The sequence below is a fragment of the Neurospora tetrasperma genome (genome assembly GCF_000213175.1).
Source record: "Neurospora tetrasperma FGSC 2508 unplaced genomic scaffold NEUTE1scaffold_6, whole genome shotgun sequence".
NCBI classification, from domain to species: Eukaryota; Fungi; Ascomycota; class Sordariomycetes; order Sordariales; family Sordariaceae; genus Neurospora; species Neurospora tetrasperma.
Window position 1 is genome coordinate 2,826,247 of NW_009799104.1, and position 15,732 is coordinate 2,841,978.

At 28.6% G+C, this 15,732-nt stretch overlaps 1 protein-coding gene across 1 annotated transcript; it reads left to right on the forward strand.

Annotated features, from left to right (window-relative positions):
• Positions 1-12,353: 12,353 nt before the first annotated feature.
• On the forward strand, positions 12,354-12,575 carry NEUTE1DRAFT_50216 (uncharacterized protein; the record flags this gene model as incomplete). The annotated part of the gene is made up of 1 exon (XM_009855608.1): positions 12,354-12,575. A coding segment is annotated over one exon (222 nt), but the record flags the coding sequence as incomplete, so codon positions are not given.
• Positions 12,576-15,732: the final 3,157 nt, after the last annotated feature.

Consider the following 15,732-nt stretch of genomic DNA (forward strand, 5'->3'; position numbering starts at 1 on the left):
AGTAGGAGCGGTGTGGTGAAAACTACGACCGAAATAAAGCTGGGAATTTTCATCCGGCGGCGCTTAACGCCGTACGGTTTTCCCCTCTACAGAATTAAAGAAGGACCCTATAGCAATAAGGCGCTATAGTTATATAATAAGGGCAAAAGAATATTATTATAATTCAACTTAAATAGTACCTATAATCAATATAATCGTCTCTTCCCCACCCCTTATTCTCGTATTTTAATATCATTAATAATTCGTTCCCTTCCTAGAAATACTTTTCAATCTCCTTATACTACTCCTCTTCTAATTTAATTACTAGGTAGTACCCCTTTAATTTACTGAACCTTAATACCTATAATAGGATTCTTTCGGCTTTGATTCTATTATCTAAATAATTTGAGAGCTCTTCTTCCATTAGTAACTAGTTTTCAATATTTAATTAGAAGAAGCCTTCCGTATTAAAGCAATTTAAGATAATATAAATAGATAATATCTATTTGTACGTACTTGAAAGTCTACTTGTACGGACTAGAAATTATAATATTGATAATAGCTCTACGGAATAAAGTTGGATGAAATTAAAAGTAGTACTATTCTACTCGTCGATTTTTAATGGATTTAGTCCATAATACCCTAGAGCTCAAGGCCTTTCAGAGTGGAATATTTTCTTGATTATTGAAATTATTATTATTCCTTAGAATTTTTGAAATATTATTTCCATTCCTAAGGTTCTACCTTGCACTTTTGTATAATATAAATATCAAAAAATGTACAAAAAGAACCTAAATTCTATAAGCTAGTTTTGAAATATATACTTCTGCACTATCTTAGAAAAATCTTTAAACTTACAATTTTGGAGTCCGTACAAATAGACTTATAAGTCCGTACAAATAGATATTCTCTATAAATAAAGGTTTTTTTTAGCCCGTAGGCGCAAATAGGTATCTAAACGCTTAATACTTTTCTCTAAGAGAAAAAAGCCTAGAATCCTATAACTTCTATTTGAATTCAAATTAGGAGGGAGTTCTTTACTTTGATTAGTAGGTATGATTCGTCGTTATTTTCCTCCGGTATTCGAATTCCCCTCCTTTTCTTCTCTTTTTTAGCACTTACTATATAATATTAAATAGTTTTACTACATTTAGGGGTAAAGTCGGCAATAGGAAATTCGTACTATCGATTTAATTTAATTACTGTTATTATTAATTAATAATTATAGTATAATACCTACTCTCTATTCGTTATATCCTCTAACTACTGCTCTCAATAAACTGTTATAGATTCTAGGATTTATAATAATAATGATAAAATTCCTAATTCTAGAGGGGGATTAACTACAATTATTAATAGCTTCTCCGTTAGTACCTACATCTCAACCCACCTAGCTTTAACTATACTACTCTCTAGTTTATTAGTAAATAATTAACCTTTAATTTATTATATCCGGATATAGTTAACTACCTAAGCTATTATTCCCTAAACGAACTTTATTTAATCTATATGGGTAAACCTTTCTTTAAAGGCCCGGACTCTTTTATTAAAATAGAGAACGAGTAATAAATAAAAGGTTTCCGTTTCTAAATTTTATACTAGTATAGCTTTATATATTCTAGTAATAACGCTTAAGTATTTAATCTAATATTTTACTAATTTAATTACAATCCCTTATAATTTTCTATAGACTTTAATCAATTGATAGAATACTAACGCTCTATATATAATAATACTATAAATATACTTAATATATATTTCCCTTACCCGAATAAAGGAGTAACTTTAAATTTTTATTACTAACTTTATAAATATATTTATTTGAATCATTATTTTTTATTTTATTACTGCCGTATATACCCTATAACGAAATTTATAATCTAACTAAACCCTTAAAAATCATATTAATTCTATCGGTTAAATTACTACGTCCCTAAATCAAAGAGTTTATATCCTTAGTACCCTTGTCCGTATAAAATATATTAATTCCGTTTTAGTCGCTTCGAATTCTATACCTCTTACCCCAACTTATTCCGCGTATATCCCTTATACTATTTATAAAGTCCGGTAATTCTCGTCGGTAGTACGCGCTATTATAAAAATATTAATATTATTCGCAAACCTAATTACAATTATATTTGGAATCATCGCTGATTTCTAATATAATAAAATAATAAAGAGAATAAAAAGGATAGGTAAGGAGGGGGGGGCCCTAAGGTATTCTTACTCAAATAGTATAAGAGCAAAATATTTCATTTTCGAAGAAGAAAGCGCCTCTTTTATTTATAATAAAGTCTAATACCTATTTAATAATCTATATCGGGATTTATATTTCCTATCAAACATATAAAAACTACCTATAATTAACCCTATTAAATATACCCTTCAAATCGAGGAGTATAAAGGACGTTATAACCCCGAATTTTTAGGCCGTATAAACCGTATTAATAATTACCCGGATAATAAACTCTATCGAATAGTCTACCCAATTGCCTATCTAACCCTCCGGTAGAAAATTAAAATCTTTAATTACTTACATAAATCCTACAACTATAAAAGCTTCAAAGATTTTTCTAACGTTATCAAATAATAATATAAGCCTCTACACGCCCGCTAACTTTTACTAAATAGCGCTTTTTCCAAGCTTTTTAAGGATAATTACTTTTATATCCTTAAACTACTATAGGAAGTATCTAAATTAGAAACTAACGGCTACTAAATATACTATCGCCTATTGGAATAATTACCTGTATAATTTTGGAAATATATTTAAATGCTAATTAATACCTAAGGCTTTATTAAGTACTATCTAGGAGAAAACGTCCTAAACATTCTCTTTAATAACTAATTCGCTAATAACTATAAGGTTAATACTATTTATTAATTTAATTTAACATAATAAATACTCTATTAAAATATTTACCTTTAAGAAGAAATAATTAATAAGGATTTTTATTTTTACTACTATAGTCTTCGGTTTCTATTACTCCCTCGCTAATTCGGACGGCTAATAATCTGGGCGGATCTATTAACTGATAACTTTAGGTCTAAACCTATCTTTCTAAAGATTAGAATTAATTTAAGCTTTTTAAAGCTTCGGTAATACCTTCGTAATACGTAGTTCGCTATACTTTCAAAATAATTTTCTTCTTTTTTATTATTATTTTAACAGATTCCCTCTAATTCGATAGTATCCGGCATTTAAACTATATCTAATACTTCCGCTATATTTTCTTCATAATTATTTTATATTTTAATATTTATTAATTTACTCTCCTCCCCTAGCCTTTCTTCTAATATGGGATAAATTCTTCTATAATACTAGTAAATTCTCTATCGAATTTACGAAAACTGTCCTCGAATTTTTCTATTATATTAATCCTTTCTAAGACCGAAATTGATACAGGACATGTACAGTAGATAGATGGAATCCCCCCTCGCCTGCCCTGCCGGCCAATAAAGGTTCTTACAACCTTTGTTGACCGCCTTTGCTAGGATAGCCATTTATAAGTATAGTAGAGGCTTCTAGAAGCCTTACAAGCGACCTATTCAACTATCGCTTGCAGAGCTACCTCTAGCCTACTCCTTCTAGGGGCATTACTTCCTATATAGAATACTAGAATATATAGTCTTCTCTAGGAATCCTAAACTTCCGCATTAAATAGTAATTATAATGCGATGGTTAAATTAACCGCCCATTTTTCAAAAACAAACTTTCAACGTTACGATTAATTAATATCTTCACTGCTACACGCAGCACTTCCCCGATATAATTAATACTACCTAAATTATAGCATTGAGTTCCAATTTAAGTACGAATAAATTTATAACTTTTCTACCTACTTATTTAAATTGTTTAATTATAGTCTTGAGCCCTAGTTTTAAACCAAGACGTAGTTACTCTACTTAATAATCATCTATCTTAATTATTAAAATATTAAAGAATAAGCGCGATAGTACTATAGATATTTAAAATATCCTATTGCGCCACGCAATTTAAGTACTCTTAACCTATTATTATTACTATCTCCCCGCTTTAATGAAGAATTGATTAGTTAGAAGAATAGTAATGCGTCTTTACTACCTAGATCTAGATTTAATTTACCCCTCGTTTAACGCCAAAGGTTTCCCCCGCTTCTATGACGTATACAGTAGTAGGATAGCGGCCCTACTTTCCCTATTATTAATTATAAAACCTAATAATACTAAATATTTTCCTACGGTAATAAAGATAGTTAACCCCCCGGATAACTATCCTAAGTACCCTCCTAATAACCTGCTACTTATACTACCTCCCTGAAAGCTATTACTCGATAATAGCGATAGGCTTCCCCTAAACGGACTATAATAACTTTTACCTAACGTTGAAGCCTAAGTACGAATCCCTATCCCCGCCTAAGCCGGATTAGATAACGATCTAAAACTATTATTAAAACCTAAACCCGGATATAAGCCTAAGATAAAAGCCTGCTTAAAAATATTAGTCGGAGAGGAAGAAGCTTAGGGAAAAGGAGTTAGTAAGAAGGATTGAGGATCGGTAATTATAAGCTCGCTAAAGGAGGAATTATTAAGATTAGAAAGATAGTTAAATAATTATAGAAATAATAAATCCTCTATATTTTATATCTAATAACTATTTAATTATATAGAATAGTAAATATATATATCCAAATAAGCTAATAAAAATAATCCATTAACCCTAAGAGAGGAAGTAAAGATAATAATTATTTGCTTATAAAAATGTAATAATTATAATATAGTATTTAACCAATAATTAGAAGATGAATTTACTAATATTCGGGAGACTATTAATAACAGTATTAAATACATAATTAATTTAAGTAGAATAAGTAATTAAACAAATTTATATATTACTGTGAAAAATAATAACATTCTTTTACCCTAACTATATAACCATAACGCCTTATTGGCATAGGGTCCTTCTCCAATTCTTTAGAGGGGAAAACCGTACAGCGTTAAGCGCCGCCGGATAAAAACCCCTAACTTTATTTCGATTATAATTTACCTATACTACTCCTACTTTCCTTATAATTATAACGGTTCTCACCTACCGCTATAGTAAATTAATTTCGTTTCTTCCTTCGCTATATTGTCCTAATACTAGAATAATAAGAATAATAGGAATATAGTTAGGGATATTACTTTCCTTCGCCGCTTTTCTATTTTAACCCCTATTATTTCTTCTTCCGCCTTCTTCCCGCTTTTCCGTCCTATCTTCCCATTTACGTTCCTACCCCTCCGCTTCATCGCTCCCGTTTTTATTTACTTCCGCTCCGTCCTTTTATTTCCTATCCTTCAATTCTACCTTTATTTATAGAGGTGTAAGGGCCCTCTCCTCTATCTATATAATCCTCCCTACGGCGCCCCTTCCTAACTTCCTCCTACCTTCTTTCCTCCTTATTATAATATCGTCCAAAATAGCTTCCTCCGGTTGCAACCGTCCTAGCCCGATCGACCTCACCTTTAACCCTGAGGTCTCCTTCCCCGAGGCGTCTCCGGGCTCTGCGGCTTCTCCTGGCTTCGCGGCCCCGGCTCACCTGGTATATTATTATAATAGAAACTAGGATTATTAGTATAAAAACCTAAATTACTAATGTAGTAGTACTAGTAGCTAACGGAGGGATAAGGAACGTTAATTGTGTAAAATATAATAAAGTAAAACATATAATAGTAGAGAAGTTAGAAGAATTAGAATTTACTATAGAAGGTCTATTAATAAGTATAAGGGATCTATCTAGTAAATTTAACTAACGAGAGAATACGTAATTAAAAGGATTAATAAAGCTACCCTTTAGTAGACTTAGACTTCCGGTAGACCTAACAATATATATAAATATGATTTCAATAACTATAACTAAAGTAATATAATAGACAATAAAACTACCCTCGACCCTTATAATAATATAAAAACTCTCTTTATACGCACTATAAATACCTTCTGCGCCGAACTCGAGTTTATAGTGTTTATTAGACGGCTATTTATTGCGTAGAGAGCCTCCTAAACGCTTCGCTTAGGTAATAATAATTTTGGAGATGTATTATTTTTTAGGGATAATTGCCTTCATAGAGAAAATATTGGCCAGTTTTACCCTTATTATAAAGATCCTAAGGATTTTAAGATAGTATTAAATAATAAGAATATAATTTATACTACCGGTTTCGTTTTTATTAATTGTATTAAATTATTTATAATAGACCCTATCTTTCGTAAAGTCACTGAAAGGCAAATTCTAGCTATATTCTAAATACTATTTAACGGCCCCGCTACCCGCTAATAGATTGATAAAGTCACCCATAATATTCGTTGCAATTTACGCTTAAGTGGGTTGAACGACTTTATAAACGCTCTAATAAGAAGATTTACCTCCGATTTAGCTATTACGATATGTAAATTTATAAATGTTAGCCTTCGGTTAAAAAACGTCGCTGGGAATAATAATACCTTTACCGAATTTATTAAAATGAAGCTCTGTTACGCTAGAGTTATAGGTATTTTAAATAAGAGCGGTAATGATTAGTATAGGGCTATAATTTAGGTTTAATCTAGTTTTAATATAAATATCCGTTACTTCCTTACCCCGCCTCCGAAGAGAGGCGACCTTTATAATTATATATAAATATTCAATAAATTTTGTACCCTACTATATATTGCCGCTCTAGATTAATATCCCTACCTAATGAATAAATCCTATAGATTTAGTTCGAAAGACTCTAGGGACGAAAAAGGGAAATATTTATATTGAAAATAAGGACGATCGAATTCCTTTTTCCAAACCGACGGTCGCTCTAAATCCTTCTCTTAGACCGACGGTTATTCTAATTCCTACTCCCGGAATAATAATAACCGCTGTAAGGAAAATAACCGTACTGAAAATAGTAATTACTCTAAAGACTAATTATAAGACCGCTCTAAAAATAATTGTAAGGATTATAATAGAAACTACGGCAAACCTCGCAATAAAATCCACTTTATAAGGGAAATCTCCCCCAACTCCTCGACCACAGATCTAAATTACTTTGTTTCTAATACTAAATCTACCTACAATAAATATTTAAAATACTTCGACTTTTATACTATAATGAGAGTCTATATCCGGAAACACTGACGCTCTATTATAGATAAAACCGAAGTTAGAAAGATAGACGAGAATTTACGGACTAAATATAGTTATTATAATATTTAATAATATCTAAAAACAAACTCTTCACTTACTTAAAGGAATGCGAAACCCAAAAGGAAGTTATAAATAAACCTTATATTCGCTTTATGAAATACAATATTAATAAAATTCTATTTCCGCCCGACCCCCTAGTCTATTTTGCTATCAACCCCTCTGGATATGCTATTAAGCAAGCCCCCGAAATTAACGAAGAAAATATCGAATAAGGATAATTATTAATATATATACACTTAAGTATTGATATTAAACCAAAACTAGATTAACCCTGAATTGAAATTTATATTAACTTAGGAATAGGCTGCTTAATAATATCCAAGGATTTACTAAATAAATTGGAGTATACAATTATAGTAAAACCCTCCTAGAAAATTAAAAGTATAGGAAAAGCTTCTACCATTAATGAGTAGGCTACCTTTTGGCTATATTCAATAGGTAATATTAACCTAATTCTAATATTAATAAAGGTAAAGAGATTTGCGTAGGTAATAAATAATTTAAATGCTAATATACTTTTAGCTAATGATTTTATAAATTCTAAGGGGGGAGTAATTAATTATAGAAAGTCTAAACCAACCTTTAAAAAGCTTAATAGTTTTATAATACGTTTTGTTATTGATAAAAGGTTTAACTTATATTACTATAAGGTTACTATAATAAAGGAAATTGCTATTAGATTGAACTAATAAACTTATATGCTAGTTATATATAAGCCCTTACTATTGGGAAGGAACTTTTCTTTTCGTATTAAGTATCCCTAAGCCTTTAATGTAATAATTATAAATAAAACCCTTTAAATTGTCCTGATAAAGAATAATAATCTTTATACTATATTAATAATCCCTAAATATACTAGAATCGGTACAATTAAAGAGTACGAGGATATAGCCTATATTGCGGTCTATTAATTTAATTTTAATAATTTTAATGATAATGTATTAGAAAGGATAAATAGTAATTTAACCCCTATTATAATTAAATATCTATCCTATATACCGGAAAAATATTCCCTTCTTAATTTTCGCAGTACTCTTGATATACCCAAAATTGTAATTAATAATAGGATATACATTTGTATAGAAAATGAAAACCTAGTACGGTGAATAAAAATACTAATTAATAAATATCTATCTATATAGGAAGAAGGAAGTACTATTAATATTTCTGAAAACGAAATAATAAAAATATTAGTAATAGAGGGTTAATAAGATTAAAAGATAAATACTTACATATACCCCTTAAGTTGTAAAAATTAAAAGATTATTAATAAAATATTAAACAAAGTAAAGGTATAGGGGAAATTTAATAGTTACTTAGAAGCTACCCCTTTTTTAAACCTAATATTCGTTATTCAAAGAACTATAAGAAATAAAGTAAAAGGTAGGCCTATTACCGACCTCCGCTCCCTAAATAAAGTCTTTATCTTAAATAATTACCTTCTACCGAAATAAGAGTCCATTATTATATAAATACGGGGTAAGAAATTTATTATTAGAATCGATATAGTATTTTTGTTTTATCAATTCAGCGTATACCCCCCTTATTGAAATTAATGAATAATAATTATATATAGAGGTTTCGAGACCCTACGAATTGCCCTTATAAATTGTTAAATTTCCCCTATATACGTACAATACTTTATAAATCGCCTCCTTACTCCCTATATAATATATTATTATACTTTTATTAATAATATTATAATCGCGTCTAATACAATTAAGGACTACCTCCGTTACTTTAAGACTATTTTCGCCTTATTTAATAATAAAAATATTTCTATTACCCCTAAAAAGTTGTTTATCGGTTTTCTTAGCGTTAAGTTTTTAGGTTTCTGTATCGACGCATTAGTTTAATATTAACTAAGGAAAGAATTGAAGTTATATAAAAGCTAAATTTCTTTAATTAGTTTAAAGTACCAGAGATTTATATTTGAGGTAGTGAATTTTTCAAATACTTAGTCCCTTACTATATTTAATTAATTTAACTACTCTAAGAATAAAAGGTTACCCTCCTAACGGAAAGTAAAAAAACAAACGTCTGAATAATTGGAAATTTCGGTAAGTGTACAATATATATTATGAAAATTAAATACAGATTAATAGAAAAAGAACGGATTTCTTTTATAGTAATTTAAGATGCTATATATAGTAAAGACGGCATCGGTAGTATTCTATATTATATAGACCCGGATCTTACCTTCCTTATTCAATTAGATATCTCTTTAAAATAAGAGAATAGGGTTATAGTATTTTATTTAAAGGTTAGATACGAATAAACCCCTAGGAGCAATATCCTATTATTAATAATATTACTGGTAATATTCCTAAGTAAATACTTAATAAAGGCCGAGTTCCCTTATAGACTATCTAAATTAGAAATTACCTACTTAATTTAGCTTATAAAAAAGCTATATACCTATGTCTATTCCTTTAATCACTGTATTATTATTCTTATTAATTATATTATAATTAAGGCAATTATTGAATAAATTATACTATAAACCTACTCTACCTGTTATAAGGCTAGCACCCGGGTTATAGACTCTAATCTCTAAGACTAGAACTGTTATTAGCTATAGTAGCGTAGAGTGTACAGCCATAATAAAAACCTCTCAGTACTGGTGGATCCGCATCTTAGGTAGACTTTTCCTCCTTTATAGAACCTTAATCAAGTTATATAACTAGTACCTATATTAACCGTACTATCCCCGTTATATTAGGTTCTATTTACTGATGGAACTAATAGATTAAAATATATTGCTACTATAATAGTAAGGGTAGTAGTACGCTATATCGAATATAGAAGAAGAAATTACGCAATTAGTAAAAGCCTAATAGATAGAGAGGGATAACTTTATTAGAAATATATTCATAAATTTAGCGTTCGCCGACGCCGTTAGAACTATAGTCCGTCTATCGCCTACTATCTAAAGAGTATAAGGCAACCCCTAAACGTTTATTTAAATAACTATTCCTATAATTATTATAACCCCCGGCGTTACGGTCGGTATTATTTAAGAAGTTACCCCTATTATTATTCTTAATATTAAACGTAAAAATATCTAGTAGCTAAAGTAGGACGGATCTACCTCAACCTTCTCCCTATTCCTTACGCAATTATACTTTATATATAAAGAAGGGAGAATAATTAGAGTAATTTCTAGCGATAGATTAAAATAGCTAATATTATTCAATGCAATCCTTAGCAATAAAATGATTAAAGTAGAAACTTTCTAGCGCCGCGGCTATATAAACGACTCCTACCGGTTTATTAATTAGTTTAATTATTTAAAATTAATCTTTAATAGCGAAAATAAAAATTAATTTGTATTGACTCGCCTATAAACTATTTACTAACGTAAGAATTAAAGTTTCGCTAATTTTTTTCTAGTCTTTAAAAAGAATTTAACGAAAGTAGGGGGCTTTGTATAGGAAAATAAATTTTAATTTACTTAGTTAGATATCTCTATATTTAATATTCTATATAATTAATTAATCTTAGTCTAGATATTTAAGATTTATAATAAATATATAAAAGATTTGAAAGATATTATTTAGTAGTTCGAGGTGAATAGAGCCTTCCGGGAGATTAGCGAGAGTAGTAAGGAAGTTATTAACCGCCGCTAGAAATCTTTCCCCCAATAAAAATAGGCTAGAAACCTACCCTCGAAGGACGCTAATAGTAATATATACATAACGATAAGCGCTATTAAAACCAAAAGTAAGAATTATAATAAAAATATAAAATATATCAAATAAGTTTTTTAAAAAGAATATAATAAGTAGTATCTAACCGGGCTTTACCTATATTATTAAGTTAATAGGTATATAGTTAGTAAATATATATATAAGTTAGCCTAGTATTTTAGTAACGTTAATATAAGAACTATTAAGGCTAAGTCTTAAATCGAACTATTATTGGAGGATATAAATAATTCGTCCTCTAAGGAATTGGAAAAAGAATAGTTCTTATACGAAGCCGGGTATAGGAGTAGATAGGAATATTAAGTAAGGAGGTAGGAACTTCGAACTTCCCGGGTCCTATAGAAATAAATATTACTAAAACCCCTATTATTAATAATAATAATAATAATTAATTCTTTACTTTTATTAATAAAGGTTACTAGTACTATATTATTATTAGTAAGAGAGTCGTAAAGAAATTAAAGATTCTAATAATCCTAATTCCTAAGAAATAAATTAGAGGCGCCACCGCTAAAATATAAGGTATAGAACTTAAAAATATTATTTATTTTAGGGTAAATATCTATAGTTATAAATTAATTATTTATATTTATATAGTTCTTAAATTAAAATTCCTAGTAATATTAAGAAAATTGTAGTTAATTACTATAAAAGCCTACTCGGTACTATATAAGTATAGATTCTAATACGGGGTAGCCGGGTATTAGATTTATATTTAGGATATATATTTAAGGAACCTTCCCCTCGTATTATAGAAATTAGAAAGGCTATTTACTATTTAATTACGACCTTTGTAATTATATTAAATAGGATTAAGAAAAAGAGTGGTAGAGAAGCCGCGGAATTAATAATATTTATTATTAGCCTACAAAATATTAAGAAGGCTCTTAAACCTAAAATTAATATAATTAATAAGAAATCAAAAGCGAGGATTCCTATTAATATATATAATTTACTCTATGTATAGAAGTAGTTGGAGGTAAATAAGGTTAATTTATATTGCCCTAGTATTAATTATACTATAGAAATTAAAAGGAATAAGAACGGGAGGGAGATACCGCTCCCCTATAGTCTATTCTATAATATATTTTCAGAAGCATTTTTAGTACTAAAGAAGACGCTTAAAAACCTCTTTGATAAGGGGTTTATCCGCGCTAGTAATTCCCTAATTGTAGTACCCGTCCTCTTCGTTTGGAAGCTAAGCGGTAATTTACGGTTCTATTATAATTATTAGGCTCTAAACGCTAGTATAAAAACCGACCGTTATCCTCTACCTTTAATAAAAGAAACCTTCTATATTATAGTTAAAATAAATTAATTTATTAAAATAAATATAATATATAAATTCTACAAAATTCGTATAATTGAAGGAGAGGAAGGGAAAACAGTTTTCTATACGCGATATAGCTTTTTTAAATAGTTTATAATACTATTTAGGTTATTAAGAGTTCTAATAACTTTTTAATAGTATATTAATAGTATTTTTAGTAATTACCTCTATAATTTCGCTTTAATTTATATAAATAATATACTAATCTTCTTATTTAGGTTGAAAAAAGACTATCTAACAAAAGTCCGTAAAGTAATAGAGCAGTTAATTATAACCAGATATTATTTAGACCCTAAAAAGTATAAATTTACTATTAAAAGTATAAAATACCTCGGTTTTATTATTAAAAACGTAGGTATTTAGGCAAACCCTAAGAAGATTAAATTAATTATAAATTAAAAAGCTTTAACGTTATAGAAAAAAGTAAGGAATTTCCTTAATTTCGCTAATTATTACCGTATATTTATTAAGGATTTTTCCTCCGTAGTAGGATTATTAACTATACTTATAAAGAAAGGGGTCACTTTCGAATAGATTATTAAATACAATAAAGTATTTTAATAGTTAATAACGTTTTTTATAGAAGCCCCTATTCTTATATAATAGGATCCTAATCTACCTATATTCCTAAAGGTTAATTATAGTAATTATAAATTCGGCGGTATCCTATATAGGAGAGGGATAGTAAAAAGATTACAATCGTATACTATTCCTAAAAACTTACCCTTATAGAATATAATTACCCTATTTATAATAAAAATATATTAGCAATCGTACGGTATTTAGAAGAATAGTTAGTAGAGTTTAGGAATTGTAAGAAGTTCGTTATTATTATTAATTACTAAAACCTTAAGTATTTTATAGAAAGGTAGAAGCTCTTTAAGTATTAAGTATATTAGGCTAAACTTCTTTTAAAGTTCAATTTCGAAATTTAGTATCACTTAGGTAAATTTCTTATAATATTTAATACCCTATTCCGGCGGGATTAGGATAGGCCTAACGAAGAGGACGTAGAAGCGAAGAAAATATAATTAATTCTTTAAAAAGCTTTTAAGAATTATATTTATATAGTAGCTTCTTTAATAACTATAAGGGAGGGTGTAAAAGTATTTAAAAATCCGGATTTATAGTAGTTTTATAAGAAGGTAATTTTATAAAATATAATCTACTAGAACATCTTCTAAATAGTTACTAATAGCGATTAAAGCCTTCTTACTATAATTTAAGGTTTAAGAGTATAATTAGGAGAATATTTAATCGATAACTTAAGGAGGTTATATTATCGAGGCCGTATTTAAATCCCTAGAGCCCTAACTATTATAAAAGTAACCGCCCTTTATATATTTCTAAAAAATCTAAAGAAGAATATTCTACGTACGCGCATTACTTAAGGGATATATAATTCAATTACCCTCGGCTACCCTAGGAGAAAAGGAATAATATACGCTATTAATAGAAACTTCTATTAATTATTAATAAATATTTATATTTGTTAATTTATAAGGAATTGCGATATTTATAGGAGGGTTAAATATTAGAGAGAATAGAAGAGAGGATTGTTTAGGCTACTACCGATCCTGGATTAGTTTTTTAGAAATATTTAAATAGATTTTATTATTAACCTCCTACCCTTAGGAGGCTACATAAACTTTTTAATTATAAAAAACTAATATAGTAAAGTAGTAATTTTAGAGCTTATATTTACTATAGAAGTAAGAATAGTTATTAAAACTTTCCTATAATATTTTATATACTATTATAGTTAGTTCCGGTTTATTATTAATAATAAAGGTACTAATTAGATTAATAGCTTCTAGAAATATTTTTATAATTTCCTTAAAGTAGAATAGTAATTAAGTATAGTCTTCTATCCCTAGACCGATAGTGGGCTAAAGTATATAAATTAAGAAGTATAAATATTCTTAAAAACTTTTATAAATTACGTATAGAATAAGTAGAACTATTAGTGCCCCGCTATATAATTAATAACTTATAATAGAATTAGTACTATAATTAAACTATTTCTATTTTTTACTATTTACAATTATTACCTATAGTACCCTATAATTATTATAGTTTAGTTGGTAGAAGCCGAATTTACTAATTTATAGAAGAGAGTTAAAGGTTTCGTTATACGGCTATAATAAATTACAGATCTTTACTATATATTAATAGCCGTCTTAATATAGAATTAGAAGCGCTTTATAAACTATAAGAAACAATTGGCCGAGGTCTTTAAAAAGAGGGATAAAGTATAGTTAAACCTTAAGAATTTTAAAACCGAGTACCCTAGAAAGAAGCTAAATTAGGTTTACGCCAAATATATAGTTTTAAAATTTCTTAGCCTATATATTATAGAATTTACTAGTTTTACTACCGGGGTCTTTAATAAATTTTATATAGATTTCTTATAATCCGCTCGAAATAATCCTTTACTAGGGTAAATCGTTATTAACCCCTAACTTTTACCAATTATAATTAATAGTAAAAAAGAATATTTTATAAAGGAAATCCTATATTATTAAACGAAGAAAGGGCGTAGAAAAGTATTAGTAAAGTGGGTAGGATAAGTAGAGTAAACATAGGAACCCTTATAAGGAGTAGTTAATATTATAGTATTAAACTATTTTAAAGCTAAATATAGTCTAATTACTATTAACGACGGTCCGGCCGAATATTTTATTATTAAATATAAAAGATAATAGTATCGGTTATAAAAAGAAAGGAAGGGAATAATATCAATTCTAAATTTTTCTATTTCTTTTACATTTTTGTTTTACAGTTATTTCTTACTTTTATTGTATCTATCCTTACTTCTAAAACCGCTACCTAATCCTAAATTATTCTTAATTTATAGGGAGTGGGCGCTACTAACGGAGGGGAGGGGGGGAGGGGAGACGCCGCTTCGGTATAGTATAAATATTAGCGGTTAATAAAAAGAAAAGGCGAAATTAATATTAAAATTCTAAAGCGGGCAGAAAAATAAGAAGAAAAGGGTAGGAGTGATATACCGGTTGATAAATCCCTTCTTATATAATTCGGTAGTATTCCTTTAGAAATTTATATATTTATTAAAGTTCTCTTTTACTATTACTTTAACCGCGGTACTAGTCGCTGCCTTCTAAATAATAATTGTACGTAAGGTTATAGGCATTGCTTAGTTATATTACTTACTATTATTATAATAATTAATATATACAGTATACTTTAAATATTATAAAATAAGCCCGCTCTATATTTAAATAAATAATATAGGGTATAGTAGATTATTTATACTCCGATTATAGTAAAAGGGTTAGTAATAAAATAATATTAGAGGGGGGACTTTGGGGGAATAGAATATAAAAAAAAAGAAGATTACCTCAATTAATACTTTTTATTAAATATAAATTTAAAGGTAATTATAGTAGTAATAGCCGTTAGGTAGCGGAGGCTAGGGGTAGTAATTGGAAGGGAAGAGTGTACCGGAGTTTGCGGGGGGGAATTAGGGGGGCCGGCGCCGATGGAAAGGAGCTTTGGG